Genomic DNA, 23,319 nt, shown 5'->3' with positions numbered 1-23,319 from the left:
TAGTCAGTATAAAATGGAGCTATCGTATTGACAAATCGATTTTTTAAAATATTTTTTAGGACACTTATACTTTCGAATGCATGATTAAACTTAAAATTTAAAGACCAAAACACTGAGACATTCCAATAACGCCTATTCATATTATGCACTTTCTTTCTTATAATTATTTAATATATCATACTATAGGTACCCAGTAGCAGCACTGACGACCCAGTGTAGTGGGACAAACAAGCATATGACTAAAGTTTACAAGGACAAAATTATATCCATAATTTAAAAATTCTAAACATCATTAAGTACGTATTTATAGATTTTTTCAATGGACTGATAATAATAATAATTTAGAGTAATAATTTCAGTAACTAATGTTTTCATAATCAAGTCGTATTAATTTTAACACCAATATGGCAATATAATATAATATTTTAGTGTTTAAGGTTTAGCGAATTCAACAAATGGTAATTTATAAAATTATACTAATTTTTAATTATAAACCCAATTTTTATAGATTTATGAGGCAGCTTTACCACAGTTCTGATCATCATGTGGTAGACAGGTTTTTATGCTCTATGAATAGTCTAAAAAATGATTAACACTAAGCTTGATAATTTCTCAATATTGTTATTTAACAAACGTTGATGCAGCCGATATAATTATTCTTATACCTATTTCACGACTCTGTAGTAAATACTTCACGTTAAAAATGGTTCAAATCAAAAAACAAACAACAGCAATTCGTTTTAAAGTTATTTTTATATTTATATAGTCTTAAATGTGTTTTATATAGTTATACACTGAATACTGAATATATTGTATACTCGTTCATACATATAATAATTATAAACACTTAATTAATGTATCGTTATGTGTACTTATTATTATAACAAATATACTGAACTAAATAAAAAATATACTTTACAATAAAATGTCTCTTACACGTGATAGGAATCAAATGATTCGTACGATGATGATAATAATAATAATAATAATAATAATAATAATAATAATATAGATAGGTATAATAATAGTTAAATAATAACGAACATTCAAACATTTTAAAACACTAATAAAAAACAGAAACATTCAAACACTACATAAATAAAATACACAGGTGTTCGTATGCCGCAAACGAAATAACATGATGGAATAGATGAATATTGGAAAGATTTCAATATATTTTTTTATTGTTTTAATCGAACGCGCACGTAACTTTTTCAGTATAATAATCGATCAAACTTAATATCGACAAGAACAACATAATAATAAAATAACGCAAATCAAACGATATACTCTAAACGGAACGTCTAAAATGTTTTATCACAATACATTTTTTGAGGATACACATTAATATGCTTGTACGTATTATAATAATTATATAAATATTTTAACATAAAATACGTCTTAAATATTGACTTTAACGCGGAATGTTGAGTTATCTTATGCACTCAGGACAAATTTCTAAGAAGGTTATTTATTTAAAATTCACTACACCGTAATATTATAACCGGCGGGGTATTGGATAACGGATAAAGTCCAACTAATACATATGCGGTAATTTGGTATTCCAAATAGATACATGTGTACTTATCTCAGAGTACCTAAATATTTTGATACAACGAGAAGTACGGACATGCGTATTGCTCTTTCAATCTTAAATGTAACAATCAAAGCTATATTATAATAACAATATTAATGGTTAATATTTTGTCAGTGTAATATTAATAGTTAATATTATTACAATAATATTATATATTTTCATTAATATTTTTTTACGTCTTACAAAGTAACAAATAACAAATAACGCGTTCAAAAGTTTTTGATACCTTCATGATATGCAACAAAAACGATTAATACATTTCACAGAAGATAGTGAGATACATAATACATAATTAAAAATAAAGTCGGTATTGTATAACACACCACTGTGTTTGGAAAAATAATTAATATTGCTGATCGAAAAATGTAATACTCTGGATTGCGTATAGCAAAACACCGCCCGGAACGTATAATATTATGAAAAGTTTAGATGAAAAACAAACAAGTGGTGTTGGCGCCATCAGAATTTAAATTACAGTCACCTGAGTCGGCGAAGTATAATGATAATGAGTTATTCCTACGACGAAAAAAAATATACTGTTTTATTTTAATACGATGTATATAAGTTAATAAATAGTTTCATTTTCAATTGTATTTTATTTAGTAGTATATATAGCCACGCGTAGTCTGCACTCTGCATATCAGTGGACTAGTGGTAGTTGTGGAGTACATTGTTTTTTCGTTATGTTTCGAATAATTACAATCGGGTTGTATTTCTATAATACCAATATGGTTATTATAATTATTTAACTTTGTTTCAAATCTCTTTGGATAACAATAAACGATCATCGACAGTAAACCGATTATTCGAGCCTACGACATTATGTACACTGTACGACGACGAATGTATCATATTATGAATATACGATTCGCAGTCGCTAAATTAGTCGTGTAAGTGTGGCTTATAATTTTACGGAGTATTTAATTAAATTATTTACACGGTAATAACATGACCAAAAAACAAATAAGTAGGTACGTTACTTCGTTACAAAAAAAAAAAATAAAAATAATAGTAATAGTAATAGTAATAATAATAATAATAATATACTAAGTGTAGATAATGAATAATTATTATTGTTCAGGTATTATACGCGAGCATAATACTTGTTATGGATATTTTCGTAAACATAAATATTGATTTTTTTTACGTATTATTGTTACCTACGTAAAACGTATGACATTATAATTATTATGGCACATGTACGACACGGGTAGAGTATGAAAAACAACACGTATTCGTTACAGCTAATACAAAAAGGTCGCTACTAAAAATAATGAGACATCCCAAGCATGAGCGTTAAAAAAAATGTTTTAGGGAGACATCGTAAAACGATATCGACGCGTATTATTGTCATCTTATAAACTCGATACCGTAAAGCCCACTAATAAAAAAATCTACCAAGAAAATTACTCATGATAAGCGTCTAATTTTTCATTTGTAGGTACAGTCTGTACAGTATGGAACGGCCTTTCAATTTCACCGTTCGACGATAAGTTATAGTATAAATAGTTTATAGTATGAAATAAGTAGTCATTTATTTCAGCTTGCTCGTGGATTTTGATATTTTTATTAATGTGCTTTTCGTGGTAGTATAGTCTTAGAGTATTCGACAAAATGTTATTGTCTAAACTAAATTTATTATGTACATTGTATGAATTATGTATTAACCTAACTTTAGAGGAAGAGATCACAATCTAATATTGAATATCAACAAATGCTATAACATCATAACAATCTTATAGCAATATACAATTCACTATTTAAATGGTATATTATTTAAGAAGAAGAGTCGCTGTCAGAAGCAGCCTGCGGGGTCGGTGGTAGTTTTGCTTCCGACGAAGGTTGCGTGGCTCTGGGCATCGCAGTCGCTGCTAAGTATGGGTTTTCTTCAATCTGCCCATGTATGTGTTCGATTTCCACCCTGCGGAAAATTTCCAATGAATAATAATTATTGCAATAGAAATCAAACGATGTTCTATTACAATTCTTAAGACAAGTACCTACTTATAACTAAGCACTCCTACATGTTGTGAAAGATACTTTTACCGAGAATCTAATAAACAATAATTATAGTATTTAATGCTTAATCAATTTACCTGTATTCATGTCTGGCCATCAGTCTCAGATATTTTTCAGGCGGTGAATCTTTTTCGCTGTTTACAATCGATACCGACCTAACGGTGGTGTGCGACACCTGGGTTGTCGGCATTGTAAACTCAACATAACAGTATTTATCCAACTCCTCGGGTACTTGGTCGTACGACGTTAAGGTCATGCGGCATACGAGGTTGTGCGTAGTGTACGCCCCTGAAAAAAAAATGACCGATATTATTGGTCAGTACGTGTAGTGGTTGTTTATATCGCAATATCATACCCTGTCCTTCTTTTGGCAACCTCGGCATTCTCCACACTACAGCTCTGTGATGATGTTCGTACTTGGCCTCACCAGATGTCACTTCAATCAAATGAGGCTCAAGATTGTCCATTGTACCAAGAAATCGGTCGATGCCTTTCACTTTACCCGTCCTTTTAGAATAAAAAGTAAACAAACGATAAGCAAATAGTGTTTAAAAAGGTTTTGTTTTATTTTTATAAATACCTTCTGTGTGCAGATTTCACAGATCCATATCTAAAATGCTTCTCTACTCTGAATAGATATATCCAACATTCCGGTATTGGAAACTTGATGGCTACGTCTTCACAAGGCACTTGTCCCAATTTCCTGCTTGTGAATCCTGGTACAAGCACATCTCCTTTTAATTCCACCTAAAATTGTTGAACATATTTACATCAAAGTTATGTTAACATCAAAATTAAGTTATATTTAAACTTAAAATTAGGTAGATACCTTATTTCCTGTTATGCACATTGTTGTTTTCAATTGTAAAGGAAGTTCACGGTTTTTGGGCGGTCTTACTCTAAATCTCATTAATTCGATGTAACAAGCGTCTGGAGGCTTAAACCTGTTAATTTGAAACAATAAATAAAATATTTTAATTAAGTTAAGTAAAATATTACTTTATAGTTCTTGTTCTCTCATATTCATCTTGTTGTACACAATTGTGGAACTCAACCCCTTCCAACCGAATCCATTCTTCAGTAACTACCGGAATGATATCATGACGACCGACTACTTCTTTGCCTTGTCGAACTAAATCATTTACACCCAGCTCAACATCGGGCATTCCTGAAATATCATCATTAACAAATAGGAATATAATGTAATTTCAAACTGAAAATTGACTCCAATACTTACCACACATGAATGCCAGGAAGAACAAACGGACCCGTGCGATTTGTTTTAGTACTGATCCTTGTGAATTTTGGTCAACAAATAGTTCATCAATTGCAGTAATTTGCACATCTTCTACTTTATAATTCAATGCTCTATCACGATGCGCAGAAAGCTTAAATAAGGCTTCCTCGATACAAACGCTAAACTGTTTCATGTCTTCAAAATTATGACTTCCCAATTTTAACAATGTCGTAGTCTATATAATAATTATATGGGTAAGTATATACACACTAATATACTAGTATAAAATACATAAATATTGATAGTTGTGGTAATTAACTTACTTGAGCTCCATGTTCTACAGGCAATCCTAATTTCTTCAAATCACTACCAAATTCTTTTACACCTTGATAATCACCCTGAATAGCATAAGCTGCAAATTGACTCAGTTTGTTGGTTAGCCTTTCAGCTTTTGTTACTTGACCTGGTCTAAATCCGGCTTTTTCTTTATAGAATATATATAACAGTTTCACAGTGAATATTTTGCCATATTGATCATATTGTTGGGCTCCTAAAAATAATAAGGATTAACAATTATCATTTAAAAAATGTCGTTTATAATAACTTAATAGATACTTACCAATATCGGATACAGAATAACTTGGTTGTAATGGTAATTCTTGGAATGGATCTTTATCATCTTTAGTATTATACAATTGTAGGACAGGATTTTCTCCCTGGTATGTAATTTTAACAAATATTTTTTTCCAAAATCGATGAGCAGTTATTTTTTTCTTATTTGGTTGTCTTAATTCCATTGCCCAGCCATCACCATTGTAATTGACTCTTGGAAATTCTTCAAGGGGTTGAGAGACATCTTCATCAAACAATGGACTTGGTGGTGTCTCTTGAGAATCACTTCGTTGAGGAATAGGTTGAGGAGAGTATGTATCTAATAGAGTCAATAATTATAAAAGATATTTTAATGTTATAAACGTTATAGTATATAATTTTTCATTACCTTGGTTTTTATAATTCGTTTCATTTGGCTCTTGATCAAATGGATTAAACCTAGAAGGCGGGCCTTCTTGGAATAAGGTTGTAGGTACTTTAGGTGGAGGAGCTATTGAAGGCACAGCAGATTGATCGGTGTTGTCTGATTCTGTCTTAGGTCTAAAAATGTATAGTTTTATAATATTATAGTTAAGACAATTGTACATATATATATTATTGTTATAACTATAAGTACCTAATAAAGACATTGAAATCATTTTCATCTAAAGATTCTCCGGAATTATTTCTGGTAACTTTAGCTGGTGTTGATTGTGGCGCAGCGGGAATTTGATGTGTTGATAAGAATGAATCAAAGTTATCATCGTTTCCAAAACCCATTGTTGAATCATCAAACGCTCCTCCTGAAACACTTCCAAATGCGTCGAATGCTACTCCAGATGTATTTCCATCATTTTGAGAATCGTCAAATTTTGCAGCGAATGCATCAAATGCGTCGTGATTTTCACTCCCTGTTGATACCGGGAATGGATCTGGCACGTTTGTAGTTACAGCCGGTTCAATGTTGTCTGATTGTTGTGGCTCTTGAACTTCGAATGGTGTAGTCGCTATTTCCTCGGGCACTTCAAATACAGCATTGAATGATGTTTCCTGAGTAGGTATTTCTTGGAAAGGCGACGGATCAGGCACTGGTGGTATTGGTTTTGTATCGTATGCATCAATATCTAAGGGCTCTCCCATTCCATCTCCATCAGTAAATGAGGGAAATGATTCAGATGTTGGTAAAGTTGTATTTACATAAAACGCATTAAAAGACAAATTTTCTTTCTCTGTCAATTCTAACGGTGAAAGGTCTGTTGCTGATGGCGTCAATTTTGTATCATTCGATGGAGGATCAATTTCAATGTGATCAGAAGATTCTATTTGCTGTTGTGAATCAAAATCTAATCCATTTTTTTCTTCATCCCACTCGGCGTTTATTTCTTTAGGTATTTCGGGAATAATTTCTTCTTGTACTTTTTGGTCTGGGATTTCTTCAGTAAGCACTAAATTAGGTTCTGGTGTATTTTTAAGCATTTCATCACATGATTTATCTTCAGGTTCATTGATTTCTTGAATTATGTTTTCAGTTTTACTTTCTAAAAGTGACTGATCACTTTGGCTGGTTGGTTTTCTAGAAGGTAATATCGGTGCGAAATGACCTATATCTGATTTCCTACGATCTGCTATTTTACTTAAATCAGGCATAATTTTTCTTGATTCTGTTACGTCATGGGATAATCTTCTAACTGGAAGAATAAATTCATTTGAAGATTTTCTTGAAGGCGGTTTCGATTCTACAGTTAATGGTGGGTTTTCTGGGATTGATGGAGTTCTATTTTTTACTAAACATTCTTCAGGCTGTATACCTTCATGTATTGGAACATCTTCTAATAAATCATCCATGAGAAAATCAATTTTGGGTGGAAATTTTGGTCTTTCTGGTTTTAATCCTGATGGAAGATCATTAATGTTTGATTGTTGGTCAAAAACACTTGACATTTGAGAATTTATAGGAGGCTGAAGATCCTCACATCCTAGTAAGTCAGCTGTTGGTGTTGGGCTTGGAGTTAATAAGTCTCGCATTGGAATGGGACTAGGGGTCTTTGCTAATCTGTCTAATAAATGTAATGAAGTCGCATCCATCTCTCCTGTTACACTGAGAATGAGTTCTTTGGCTTCATGTGATGGTGGAGGTGGTGGTGTTGGTCTAGGTGGTGGTCTTTTTGGTGGAGCCGGTCTCGGTGGTGGAGGTTTCATTTTAGATGCATCTTCTATTATAGTAGTCTGGGGAGTTTCATTAATACCCAGCAGGTCAACCACTGACTGAGCTGGTTCAGGATTTTGTGAGAACGCCAAAAATGGATTTGTGTTGTCTGGAATAGTGTTTGATGCACCAAACGTTGAAAAGAATGGATTATCATTCTGAGGCTCTGAATCTGCTGCTGTGTTAGTTAAAAATGGATTAAAAGTGTTATTATTATCGGTGAAGGTAGATGTTGTGTCACCGATTAAAAATGGATTTGCCATACTTATTTATGTATAAATTCAGATTCTAATAATTTTATTTCCGTTTGACTTGGCGCAGCGTCGTTTGCAAATGAAGTGTCAAAGGGATCGATTTCTTCAGGAACGGCAATTTCTGGTTCAACAGGCGTGTGAAGTATGTGAGGTATGAATTCTTCTTCAGTCAGTATATCTGTACACTTTGATTCAGTCTCCACTAATTCGCTTTCTATCAATTTTAATTCCACCTCTCCAGGTGCGTGTTGCACATATGATGTATCAAATGGATCAATTTCAAAATTGCCTTCGTTTGGTTGGTCCTGTGGGTAATATGGAGTCAATGGTTTTGCTACATGCAGCTCACCGTGATGGTCGTCAGTTAACAAATCTTTTTCTAACGCAAATGTTACCTTTGGTATACTAACTCTCTTTTCTTTTAGATTTAGTTCAGCTGGTCGAACAATGTCTTCAGCTCTTGGATCAAAATCGTCGTCTTCTTCAATAATTATTTTTTTACAGAGTGCTTTAGAATCTTCTAATAATTCTTTCTCGAGTAATTTTAATTCTCCTTTTCCTGGTAACAAACTTTCTGCAATCGATGTATCAAATGGATCAATGTGCGTAGTTTCAGATACTGGATTATGAGGCTCAATTGGATTATGCCCAATAACTGATAAATCTGTTGTACTTCCACCCAACAAATCTCTATGTTCAACACTTAGTGGTCTAACAATTTCAAAAAAATCTTTTTCAGCTACCTTTTTATCAGTTGGATGGTTGATTTGTTCACTTTCAATGTTGAGATTGTTGACTGCAGGTACAAGGTGATCTGCAAAAGACGTATCAAAAGGATCAACGTCCTCCGGTAAAGGAGATTTAGACAATGATTCAGCAGCTAATGCAGCGAACTCGTCGTCAATATCGTCATCAAACTGTAATTGTGTGTTTACAGTTTCAGATAAAATAAGCGGTGTATCAAACTCGTTGATAATTTGACTTATATCTTGTTCGGGGGTTTTTTTACTTTCTTTTTTAATCGGCTGCGGTTTTATCTCAATAGGAGTAACTATTGTTAACGGTAATGCGTCAGTAGGTAAATCTGGATCGTCATCAAGTAATGTTTTTACTGGTTTGTCATCAACAAGTTTTGCGATTGAACTGCTTTCGTCAAAACTCTCCAATAATAAATTTACAGGTTTAGGTCTTTTTCGAACAGCAGTTGACCTAAATACCTCTGGATTGATATCGACTTCCTTGCCAGAAAGAACTTCAACCGCACACCCAAGACTAATGTACCTTTTGTTCTTCTTTGATGGATTAGGTTGGATTACTTTGTCTACTATAGATGTATCAAATGGATCAAACTCTGTGCTTTCTTCAGTTGGGCTTTCTGGAATGTATGCAAGTTTTACTTCCCCACTTGTTATAACATCGACGTATGAAGTGTCAAATATATCATCACCATTATCTGATTCTTCTGATGACGATTCTTCTTCAACCTGTGCACAAGCTGCTGCTTCTTCTTCTGCTTTAGCTGCAGTCCGAGCCTCAGCTTCAGATTTTAGGCGTTCTTCTTCTCTTAGTCTTGCCTTATTTTCAGCTTCGAGTTTATCTTCAGCGGCTTTAAGTTCAGTCTGTGTAGGTTTCCTTTGAAAGAAACTGTTTGTCTTAATACGATCAAGATCTCCTTGTGTTTTTTTTAAGACATCGTCGATTCCAGCAGTGATTGCTTTAAATTTCTGCCACTCTTCTTGGCCGTCTTTTTCACCTTCGGCTTCTTTTCCCTCTTGATGTTCTCGACGATATTTTTCAAGTTCTTCTTCGTTGAAAAGTTCTTCTTCTTTGTGTTTATTTTTCTTATTTTTCTTCTTTTTTTTTAGTCCCTTGTGTATTTTCAGCATGTTCCGTAAGTGATAGGTTGATGATTCTAAACAAAAATAAAAAATATTGTATTAGCAGTTATTTATATAATAATTAATAATCATAAAGTAATGTAAGATACAAATAATAATAATAATTGAACTAAAACTCGGATATACGCTTATTATATAGTGCCATTTAATATTATGATAAATTGTATTATATTCGTATATATATATATAGGTGATCTTGATGTATTTGTTAATTTTTTTAGCGGGTGAAGTCTGGTTATACAGCAGTGGTTCTTAACCGGTGTTCCGCGGAACACAGGTGTTCCGTGGACTTCGTATAAGTGTTCCGCAAAAATTTTAAAATCAGTGAAAAAAAAATTCTTTCAAAATAGAATCATTTTAGGTTTTGTTGGTTTATTTTTGTACACAAAAACGTTATCGTTAACTTTCGAATAATATAATGTGTCAGTATACTATATAATATATTAATATACATTATTATTATTATATTATACGATAATCCCCACCATACTGCGATAACAAACGTATAGATATTGACAATTTTATTTTCTGCACTAATAAAAGTTATAAAATACATTAGTATTAGTACGTTGCCCACGGTTTTTTTTTTGACAAAATTGACAAATTTCTTAAACGGAAACATGATTCTGGTACTGATAATGCAAGTACAAATACAAGCAATGTCAATGATGATACTTTCAATGATGAGATCCATTTTCTACCATCAACACGTCAAGTTATGAATTTACGTTAGAAGAAGAGGAAGAATTCATAACGCTAACAACAGATCGAACTCTAAAAATAAAATTTTCCGAAAGAACAGTAGAAGAATTTTGGATTTCAGTTCAAACCGAATTTAAAAAGATTTCTGAAAAAGCAATTTCAATATTATTACAATTTTCATCATCATACTTATGTGAGCTTGGATTTTCAACACTGACGAATATCAAAACAAAGAAACGAGAAAGGCTGACAAATATTGAAGAGGAAATGAGAGTAGCAATATCGTACATACGGCCAGATATTGAAAATATCTGTAAAAATCATCAGGCACAAATATCTCATACAAAGTATTCAATTTCAAATTTTTAAATTTTTTTTAACTCTTTTTATTATTTTATTATTTTTTAGTGACTAACACTAACATGTATGGCATGCAAACAATTTTATGCTATACATTAATTATTGTTTAATATATTAAAAAATTAAAAATGTGTGTACTACTATTTTATTTTACGGTTGTGTTCCGCGAAAATCTTGTAAAATGTTAAGTGTTCCGTCATTCGAAAAAGGTTAAGAACCACTGTTATACAGTTAGTAATTAGTACAATGTACAATATATATATATATATATATATGTATGTATATTTGTATTATATTAATATGTGAATAAATTATTTAAATGTTATTTCATGATTGAACCAAGATAATCACTACCTAAGATATAATAAGCATTATATAACCAAGAACACTGGGTTATTTGTTGTTCTCTGTTTTTAATACATCAAATAAGCAAAAAATGCATTAACGAATATTATATAGTATTATATTGTATAAGTATGGTCATTCAAAATTAATTACTATGAAATGTTGAGCTTTATAATTTGTACCTTGCTTGTTTAAAACACTGTTAAAAATAATTTCATTAAACTATTAGTTACTAATAGTTACTATTTTGTAACTATACAATCATATTATAATAAGGTAAATAATTACAATTTATATAATTATATACCTGTATATTCATGTGTTTTGAATATTAAAATATGATTAAATTTGATCAGTATAGGTACCTATCCTACAAGGCTACAATTTATTGAGTGTTCACACAATCACATATGAAACTGCGGCTATAATTTTTAAATATTATCTTATTAGGATTTATATTTTCATTATACATCATGCTGTGTAAATACAAATTAATAGATAAGTGCACGTACTAATATTATTATTTATTTAAGTACATAATATTAGTACTCGGGTTGTTGTACGACAAAATACGTTGTACCATAAAAATTAATCCTCTATATTGGAATTTTTTTCACACTTTACCACCTAGTCACATATAAGCTAACAGTACACTCTAAAGTGACATCTGTAATAAATTATAAATGGTATTGATTGTGTTCGTCATATTTTATCAGTGTTACCTAATAGGTATTCACCTACCTACCTAGTTATTCAAAGTGGCTGCGTATAAATCATTCATGTTATCAGAAATTTCATCGTTCAAAAATAATTGATTGATAAACATAATATTACGAATGAAAACAGTTACAGCTGATGATATTGTTGAAAAGAATGGTCCACGGACTCAAGGTGCATTTAAATTTGTCCTATTATAATGTTAGTTATATATTAATATTATTATGTCAAATATAGCGTGCATAGACTGCAATAATCTATTGCATTAACAATAATGATGTCGTGAAAACTGTCTGGATAAATATTAATAATACTATTGTACGTTATACATTTGGTGCGAAATGCAAACATAACTCATAATAACTTTGGTGCGTCCCAAAATGTTCGGCTCAGAAATGGTAATTAATAATAATGTTATATTACAACGTGTAGTACGACCACGCGTGCTCACAAAAAACTAGTGTGTAGAATAGCAGGTAACTAGGTGTCTGGCGTGAGTATAGTATAAGCACAGAGTATATAAATAAAGATTAAATATTTATATACATATATATATGTCATGGCGAGACTACGGATCATCTGTTCGTCTGCGGCAAGTTTCGCGACCGACCGAGTTTCCAGAAGTTTTTTTGCGGCGAGAGGAAAATATGAGCTGCACGAATTATATCACCGCGTACCCACGGTAACACCGCAAGTACTGTTATGGCGAAGATAACCCCTCCCCCCCCCCTCTCACGAACCTTGGTGCATAATTTATCATTATAAACAACTGACTCGAACGCGATAAACGATAATATACGACAATATAACAATTATTGTTGCGTGAGCGACCGTTGCTGTTTTACGTACCGTATAAGAAAAATCGATCGGCGACCGCTTAAATTTTCTAACTACGATCTCTTCTCGTCCTGTGCCGGCGGTGCAGGGGCGTATCGCGTTTCTTAAATCTTTATCGCTATAGGTTAGGTACCCGGTGGCGGAAAAAGAGGATTTCGCGAACTTAGAAAAAAAACCTCCCAAGTATGATATTATAACCGTACGAAACGTCACGTCGTCGCCGACGGATGTGCGGTTTACGATGATATATTATTATTATAGTATCGATCATCCGTCGGACCAACGACTAGCGGCACTGTCGTCACGCGTTGATCATGACGTATCGTTACGACATTATTTGTATTAATATTATTATTATTATTATTATTATTGTTGTTGTGGACAAAAGGCGACGCGATGCTGCCGCTGCTGCTGTCGCTGCAGTACTGTTTTGTTCACCAATTGACCGATCTCACGACGGGATCCCAAAATAGAACACGTGGCGAAGAGGAAAATAAAAAAATCACCAACAGGAGGGATACGTCGTAGTACGTTATACGTATATATATATATATATAGATGTATTTTATGAGAAATGTACTGCACGTGGACCGCGGTCGCCGGTCCAAACTCTAATAGACAATAACAGCATAATACAAGCCCAATATCACATGTGATAGATTATAAAACAATAATATTTTATTGGGTAATGCACTTCAACGTACACAACAAATTATTAAATTATTATGATGTATCATTATATTATAATATCGACATAACGACAATCGTTATTGAACAGTCACCGGTTACGCACCGAGTACGTCTATGATATGCCATAAAACGAACGTGCGATAATGTTCCTTATTATGGTAATATGGCACATAATATGAGACCGACATAGTTAACAGTAAGCGCAGTCGATAAGGGCCAGTAGGCTGATTGATAATAATTTTTATTATCACGTAGCGTTATAATATTATAGTTTAACAATTATTATTATTTATTACTCCGGCGGGTGGTGACGGTGGCGTGTGCTCGAGAGATAACGCGGATTTAACGACGACACCCAAATCGGAGAAAACCTTGTCTCGTCGGGCTACCATCATGACCAAGCTGGTAGGAAAATAAAAATAAAAACCGATGATTAAGAAAACTATTAACCACCGCCGCAGTCGGTTGCTGTTAATAAACGGTCGGTGTTGGTTTCACGATTAGTACCTACGGCCGCTACGGGAAATCAGCGGAATGAAATGAGCTAGAAAGAAAATGATATTTACCTTGTCTGGTAACCTAACCAGAAACGATATACAAAATAAATATCTCGTCCGATCCGACGACGAATACTCCCTCTCGAAATAGGTTTTATATTCAATTTGTACACGGAATTGAGCCGTGAGGCTTATTGTCACTCGTATAGGAAAATAGAATATTTCGATAAAAAGTGTCTGCAGAAATAATATCGAATCAGTAACCTAACCGAATTACAAAATTAAAATGCATTATAGTTATTCCCGGAAAAAAGTAATTATAAATTTATAACAGTGTAACTGTAGTTGGGCAACACGTTTAATTTGATTAAATTCGTAACATTATATAATACATTATTTCGTTCGATATTGCATTGCTTAATATAGTGTGTATCGTATAAATAATAAATGTGAGTGGTGCATTATATTATTATTTATTTTATATAAATTTATTTTAGATACTGTAATGTATAATATTAAACAGTATTAACGGAATCAGTAGTACTTATTTATGTAATGGCCACGATTTGTTCAAGTTAAAACATCATCAATTTTCATTTGTACTTCGTTATTTCTAAATATTATCATTTATACGCAGTATATAGAGTGTAGGGTACAGAATCTCATTTCATTCAAGAGTTTAAAAATTATAATGCAGTCACATACGAACAAAATCATGATGTATAATATATTCTTATGACATGTTCTTAAAATCATTAAAATATGCATTAAAAAAAAGATAGTAAGTGCCTACTTCCAATCAATACTAATTTTATTCGAAGTTGTCTCTTGGTTGGAGCAGTTTCCGAGAAGGGGCGTGGGACACGGAAGAGCGAAAGGACCCGTCGAAAAGTTTGGTTTGGGATCAATCACTGCAAGGTAGACTTGTGTAAGTGACAGCTGGCAAAATAACCAGTAAAAAATCACCGGACAAAAACAAGAGTGGAGAAAAAATTACTTTTGGACTATGGTGGTGGTTTCTGAATTAAAGGGTCATTTTTTTGTCCGGCTTTTTTAACCTATTTACATTGTAGAACTTGACACATTGCTTTGTTTATTCACAAATATTATGATCAATATTGGTGGAAGGTATTAAACCGAACACGATACATCATCATAAATTTTTAGTAAAAATATTTATGTAATACATCGGTGCATTGTGTACGAGCAAATAATGATCTATCGTGTACACATACACAGGACGTGTGTTTTTTAATATTTACAGACGTATAAGATAAGAATAAACATGTGTTCAAGATTCGAAGAAGCTATTAATTACAATTTGGACATAAAAACGGAGAGCGGTTGTCGCTTGGAACAATGAAACTACGACCGCGGCAGGCCTTAGCTCTCGGTATACATTATACACAATAAAAACTGAAATGTTATTAAATTCTCCAAGTGAATATAAGATCTAAGTGAGTATTGTTATCGTCAACATTAAAAACGTAGTATTATATTCATAATATGTATTTTTATTGAGAAACTCAAGTAAACGTATAATTTGTTGAAACTTTTTAAATTAAGAACAATAAAATAAAATAACGATTAACTTTGAAATAACGTTTGGTTTGTCAATGTAGGTACACCAAGGTAAAATACATGTATATCCGTGCGTGGGAGGGGGGGGGGTACACCGGTATAAGTGTCCTAGAATGGCAAAAGTTGTAACATTTTAAAAGGCTGAAAATGTATAAATATATGTGTTTAATAGAGGCACCAAGTATTCTTGTCCTGGGGCGCTAATGAGAGTTAGCACGACACTGGATATACGCATGATAATAATACACACAATCGAATTCAATTGAATACAAAAACCGTCGATTTTAAAACTGAGGCACTAGTAATATATTAGCATAAAACATAAATATTTCGTCAATTTGGATCCAAATTCTATCTAAAGTACCGAATCGATAATACATTAATGACATAGATGATACAATAAAGTGTAAGTATACTGTCTGAATTGATTATTTCGAAAAGTAACCGATCCGACGACGGCGTGAACTTCATCTTTTAATTTATTTATTATTTACTGACCAACCGAGAGGTTTAGATTTATCTCTTTACAATTTAGTAAAAGACGAATCTCGGAAAAGTCACCAGCCCATTAAACTAGTTGGCTGCGGTAGTTGTAATATAGTGAGTGGGTAGGTATGCACTGCGCGTGACGGATAATCGATTTCGTATACGATCGAAATAACAATAATAATAATACGATAATAGTGCAATTCTCGTTATTATTATTATCATACGAGCTGTCGATAACACACACATTGATACGCGATATGATCGCATTACAGTCAATAGACCGAATGTCGGACGGCGTACGACAATATTATACGAAACCAATCATACGTTTTTCTGGGCGATCGCTCACATCCAAAACGTAGCCAACCGTAGAAACTCAACGATCCGCATGATGATATCGTCCGAAATACAATATAATATCATGTGACGAATCGTTGTTACATCGGTGAATGATAGACTCGTGAATTGGGTGTTTGTGCGCGTTGTTATTCGTTTTGGCGGAGACTGACAATAAAATAGCAAATCGTCGTTTTAGTTAACATCCCACTCCCTCGCCCGCCCACACCACAAATCGTACAAACACAATACATAAAATACATGGCATACAATGAAAGTTCGTCAGAGGCTCAGAACGATTGTCGCGATTATTTTTTACTCGAGTTTAAATCCGGACGATATAATCAAACACAAAGTGAAGGTCGTCGGCGTGTGTGCGCGCGCGCCGCGTCGTCTCGTTGTATTATAATATCGCGTATTTATATTTATGTGTGTGTGTGCGTGTGCGTGTGTGTGTGTGTGTGTGTGTGTGTGTGTGTGTGTGTGTGTGTGCGTGTGTGTGTGTGCGTACGCAGGCCTTGCCCAGTGACCTATATACGGTCCGCGTAGACATAGACGGCGGCGTCCTTTCGGCGCTGCCTTTTTTTTTCTCGCATTTTCCGCGTCTCGCGAACGCCTCCAAACCCGACCGAATCCAAAGCCGGAAAACCGTTTCTGTCGACTGTGCCCCGAGAACAACAGACGAGGGTCGTGTATTTGGACGCGACGAACAAAAGAGTGTACGATGACAATACAACAACAATAACAATTACAAAAAAATATCTAAGCTACGCTCTATATGTATATATATATATAATAATATGTATTAATGTCGTGTAGTATACTCTGTACGGTTTTATTCTTACTTGTGCCGTGGCATTTGCGGTGTACTGGACTCGGCCCAACGACATCGGGTCTCGCAGAGGGGGGACAAAAATAACAACCCCGAAAACGATGCCTGAACAGGGGAGCGGCGCCTCGTCGGGGATGACGGTGACGGCCACACGTCGAGAACTTGCGGCGGTGAACGCGAAACCCAACGACCACGACGACGACGCCTTATACGACGATAAGAGACTCGCGGGAGACGGCCGTCGGTGAACACCTCCGTGTGGAATCGGTGACGTTGCGCGCGACGGTTGTCGAGCGCGGACGACGGCGACGAGCTCGGACGAGGGCAGACGCCGTGAATTTTACCGCGCGCACTGCCAGGGTTTTCCCGACGGCGGCGGCGGTCGATTTTTCCGCTCAGACTATATTATAGAGACTCGGGCGGCGGCCGCTACGGGGCGCCTCCCGCGACCGAGTGCCCTCCCCTCTCCTACCCGCACCCGGGCCGGCCACTCGTTTCCCCGCCGCGGCCGGACCCGTTGGGGGGGGGGGGGGGGGGGGGGTGTATCGATTGTCCTGCCCCGAAGAGGACGACGACGCGTGACGCAAGAGTAAAATATGTATGTTTGGCGTGTGGGGGATATTGATTTTCCGAGCACCCGGGTGGGTGCGTGCGTGCGTGGGTGGGTGCGTGCGTGATGTTACGCACAGACGTCGTTCCGGAAAATATTTTTTTCAAAACCGATGGGTGGCGGCACAGGGGTGTATCACCGCGTACGGTGACCACAGCCCATAATTACGTGCACAGTCATTGACCAAAACCCGAAGAGCACTCTAATCATATAATTATTATTATTCGTTCTGAGTCATCCCGTGACGCATGCCAGACCCTGCGGCGCCAATGTAGAGTACGGACAACGTGTGTAGAGTCGAACGACGTCGTCGCCAACTAAACCTTTCGAACTCGTTTCGATCGTCCCACGATCGTATTCCCTGCAGACCGTCATGACGTCGTTTATAATGTCTCCAAGTCTATTAACGTATCAAACAATTTCGTCTGGCGGGTTGGCCGCGTTATTGATCGCGAAAATGAGCAGAGCTCGAGCAGTACGCGACCACGACCACGACATCCGTTGAGATTAATGACGGAACGATTGGTCCGCCGCTCGATCTGTGTCATTCCTATCGATGGGGGGGGGGGGAGTTGTGCGATATTTTATATTTTTTCATCGTGGCGAATGACAAACTCCAGATTCTCACTCCGAAACATCAAAGTCACAGCTGAGTAATCGTTTCGCAGACGGTACCCAATAATATGATCGTTTCAGAGCTATTCGTCGACTAATTTATGGCCTTACTTCACGTGTTCTTCTGTCATAATACTTACATCAAATTATTGTAAATATTACCGTCATCATAATATCTGAAATGACTTTTCGCCGAGAGCTTTCTTACTTATTTAAAAACAGTCTCTCCAAAAAATGGATTCGCTGGGAATTGATGTTTCTTGATAAATACATAAATACATTATTTAGGTATTACAGCTGTTGGTTACCAAACTGACAAGTAGGTATAACACAATATTATATAATGAGTAATGATTAATTAAACTAGTCTGCTAGCGACTAAAACTAAGAATAAACTATAATCCTAACTCAATTTTGTATCGTTAAAAATAAAACTGTTATGTAACATTAGAATACAAGTAAAAATATATATTTGAGTGAAATCTATTAGTACTACATAATACGTATATATAAATAAACCATTGTGAAATAATAAATATATTTTATATTATGTAGCTACTTAATTGGTTATTGCTAATTATTTTACACATGAACGATTATTACATCATATCCATACATATCGATGCAAATTAAAAAATTATTAATTAGTTGCAAGCAATACAAACGTGGAAATCTTACATCAAAAATTTTTTAGACGTATTTTCGTGTATTTTAAATGGTCAGTTATTACACATTTGGTCAGTTAAATAATGAATTCTAATTTAATCCGATTGAAATAATAAATTATGTATCTTATTGAATAATATTTGCTTATGTAAATTAATTCTAAACTCAATATACCCAAAACCCAAACGCCCCAACACACAATTTCAAATAAATCGTTCAAACATAATATTATATGAAACTAAAGGTTAAAATATCATCTAAAAATTGTAAAGAGATAAATTTAATACAAGTTAAGGATTTTTCGTTTCCAAAATATTGGAAATAAGGTTGAAAACTAGAATTTTGACGTCGTGGTTATATGTAGGCTATTTTATAATCTGCATTTTGTGTAGCTCGTGTTAAGGCATGACAATATGTGACCGCATGTGAATATGAATGGCACAGCACAAAATATGTTATTACGATCGGCATAAAGATTTAGTTTTATCATTTATCCCAGCCTGTAAAAAGTAAACGGTTTGTATAATTAAAATCAGTGCTTTATAAATTATTACGGTACTAGCTACACCTATATATTATTACATTAATTGATTCATTCAAATCATTTGATAAAATATGCATGGCTTATGGTTGCAAAATAATTTGGATAAAACCTTCGAACTTTAAAGATATACATGCACTGACTACGATTGTTATCTGTCCTACGAACTGAGATGTCTAAGTGTCTGTGAATTGGGTGGTAAATGCAGATAAGTGTAGGTACACATGGAAACACTGACGGTAAGCTTGAATACCTTATCTAGATTTAGTATTAATTATTCATAATTATTGTTAAATTATGCAGAGTTATTACTTATTATTTGTAAGTAAATATAATAATATAAAATGTGTGTTGGATTAACAAGTTTATCTCCACTGTTGAGTATTTTGTTTTTGAATAAAAAAAATACAATATTATAGCGTATAATAGATATCAATAAGCACAGTAAGTATTTCCACTGTTAATACAGTAATACACAGTAATACAACTAATACAAGTCGTATTATGTTATATTGTTATTGTAAAAAAGTACATTCAACCTTTATTATTTAAACTACACAGTATTAACAATTAATCTTAAATTATTGTAAATGCGACAACACACAAGTTAGACATCACACGATGGCAATTATTCTATTATGAATCCATTGATGAATAATTAAGTAAACAATTACGAGGTTTTTGAATTTTTGTTGTTAAATAAACTAAAAACGATATTTTGATTTAATAAAAATTTAAAGCAATAATGGTTTACATTTTTTAATTTATATTAATAAACGTATACCTAATATGAGTGATTGTGTGTTATTCAAATAATTACAATTGAAAATGTAACTAATAGCATTTGCTAATCTCAATATTATTAAAATTAAGTTCGGATCTAGTAAATACTGAGAAAATACTTATAATATGTATTATCAACTCAAAATCTATAAATATCATTATATTGACCGTGGTTGTGCTATACCGCGGTTTTCTCGACCACTAGTAATAATATTCCATTTTCCCAAAATATTACGACAAGAAGGTGTCGGGCGCAGGACGTGATCATCGTAAAATGGTTTTTGAACATGAGGTCCCAGCTGTGGGCCAGTGAAAAATCGCTTTTTTCTTCGGCAAAAACGTGAAATGCATAGAGAATAGATGAGTCGTTATAGGAATTTCTGGTCGCCCACCTGCACATTCCTCAGGAATTCCACTTGTTAAAGTTGTGTGCTTTTTTACAGGGTCGGTCCCAAGTCCAAATTATGATAATGTTCTACACGACAATGTAATAATATTAATTGTTATAATATCATCATAAGCATGAACCAATAGTGCACGCCTACTACATCAATAATTAAAGGTGAAATATTTATGCGTCGTCACTATTTCTTAGTTAGCGAGTGGATGAGTTGTTTAGCTAATGGATTCGTTCCGACATTTTGAGATGGATTTTCGGGAATATCCGAAGTCTTTTTTTTAAGTATTCAACATTATCTGATACGGCCACGAGGATTAAATAACCAGCCGTTGCTGGGCAACGTGCTTATTAGTAAATATTAATTAGGTATCGTATATCGATATAAAGCATAATATAATTTCGCAATCATAATGCTAATAATAACTGACGATATTACAACAAGTCAATCGGTACTCGGAGCACATAATAATGATAATAATAATAATAACGATAGTGATATGTTCTGTATTCCAGTAGATATTACAGTATTATATACTTTATATGGTGGTTAATTTTTTATCATGCAGCGCATATCACGAGACCAGAAATTAAATTAAAACGCGTATTTCACTTCCGAACATCATAGTTCGTTGCTATATTATTCTCTTGTATTCAATGCATCCCGTTTATGTTAATATATGTATGTACATAGTTTTATGCTCGGTTGAATATTATTTTAAATTATGGTTTTCATATTATTGCATACGGGTGGAAAATCGATATATTATTTACATCCTAGCGCATAAAATTAGGTACATATATTTTACTGCGCGATCCAAACAGACATTTTGAATGATGTAGAACATGAAAATAAAATACCAGTATAATTTTTATGTTGTCAATAAATATAAACTAATATAACTAATCAATCCAAAAAAAAAAAAAAATACTCATCAATGAATCATGTCGTTTTACTAAAGTGAAAAAGTCACTACCGGTTTTATTTCTAATCAAACATAGTACCTACCTACGTAAAACATTGCACTTTTTGTGGTTGTGGTTTTTTTTATTTTTACAAGTTATATACAATCTGTATCATTTGAAACAATGAGACTATAAATAAGGATATAAGTAACAAATATTGCATAATGGTTAACATTATTTTGTCGAAAGGTGCCATTGATGACACTTCCTATAAATTTGTATAATTTTATGAATTAGTGGTTTTTAAAAATAAAATGAGAAGAGTTTTCGCGCATGTGACTCGTTCACTCCAATAATACAATAATATTAATAATAATGTTCTCGATTAAATTAAACTAAATAGTTTGTTGTATCTAAGTAATTATTATGTAACAGTATAAGTAACACGTTAATCGATAAACGTATGTAGGTACCTAAATGAAATGCGTTCTGAGAAAATATAAGGAACAAATATTCCGTGTTGGTTTGATATAAATTACGTGACGTTTTGCATTCTGTAACGAATAAGCCGAATAGCCGTTATTCACTCACTTAGAAAGTATCACAACTTTTAATTAACAAAATGTAAATTAGTAAATTGTATAATATTCTGTAGATACCTATACCTATACAACAACTATACAACAGAATACAACAAATAGTTTTCAAAATGAATCTATGTCATTGAAAACTGATAAAAGTTTATGGTTGCAATATGATTAAATGATCCTCAAATAAGAAAATAATAAGTTGTATTAAAACGATGGGATGATGAAAATAAAAATATATAGAAAAACACGTCAGTATGTATAAATTAACTGATAAATATTATGTATAATTATTAATTAACCTTATTATGTTGCCGACAAATTCAAATCATAATAATATTGTATATGGCAATATTTTATTATTATTTATGAATAATTACTATTAATTAATTAATTATACGATCATTTATTTATGTATCACGAGGACTAATAAGAATTTGCTTGATATAAAAAAGAGGTTTAGGTTTAAGTAAAAATAAAATTTATTTCATCCGTTTCCGTATTTTGTTATTCATAAAAAAAATTAATTGTCTAATTTTTGACATTTAGTGTTTTACGTTAAACAATGAAAAGGCGAAACTATCTGCAACAAACTACCTATAAGCTATTTTGACGTGACGTGACGTGCGTGATGAGTATGGATTATGATGTCTAAATGTCTTTCGTTTCGCACTCCACATTTATTTGAAGTGTTAAGATGAATATTATATTTATCAAACACGTAGCTATCAAACACACATTACAGACACTAAAGAGACTAAATTGTAAGTGAACGCGAAAACTGAAAAACGGGATCGAACTTGCTGAAAATACTTTTTAGACTTTTCGGCGCCGCCGGATAACGGTAAATATATTAACAATACTAAATTGAAGAGGAACGACAACACATCTTTTTTTGAAAACCAATTATGAATGGAACTCAACTCAACATGCACGGTTATTGCTGTTAAACATGTGATATACAACATTTTTAAAGGCCTCTTTCTGCCAAAACGTTATCACAAAAATATGATAAAAAATATTATA

At 33.5% G+C, this 23,319-nt stretch overlaps 1 protein-coding gene across 1 annotated transcript; it reads right to left on the bottom strand.

Annotated features, from left to right (window-relative positions):
* Window positions 1-1,532: 1,532 nt before the first annotated feature.
* Window positions 1,533-17,536, bottom strand: LOC111037529 (protein stoned-B-like). Its single transcript, XM_022320160.1, is given in 13 exon segments — window positions 1,533-3,518; window positions 3,694-3,904; window positions 3,972-4,123; window positions 4,197-4,363; window positions 4,446-4,560; window positions 4,616-4,784; window positions 4,854-5,088; window positions 5,177-5,403; window positions 5,473-5,784; window positions 5,854-6,005; window positions 6,082-7,917; window positions 7,920-9,816; window positions 17,202-17,536. Coding segments are annotated over 12 exon segments (5,592 nt in total). The 5' UTR covers window positions 9,791-9,816; window positions 17,202-17,536; the 3' UTR covers window positions 1,533-3,373.
* Between the last annotated feature and the right edge of the window lie 5,783 nt (window positions 17,537-23,319).

Source organism: Myzus persicae, unplaced genomic scaffold, assembly GCF_001856785.1.
Source record: "Myzus persicae strain clone G006 unplaced genomic scaffold, MPER_G0061.0, whole genome shotgun sequence".
Classification (NCBI taxonomy): Eukaryota; Metazoa; Arthropoda; class Insecta; order Hemiptera; family Aphididae; genus Myzus; species Myzus persicae.
This window is presented reverse-complemented; position numbering and strand designations above follow the sequence as displayed.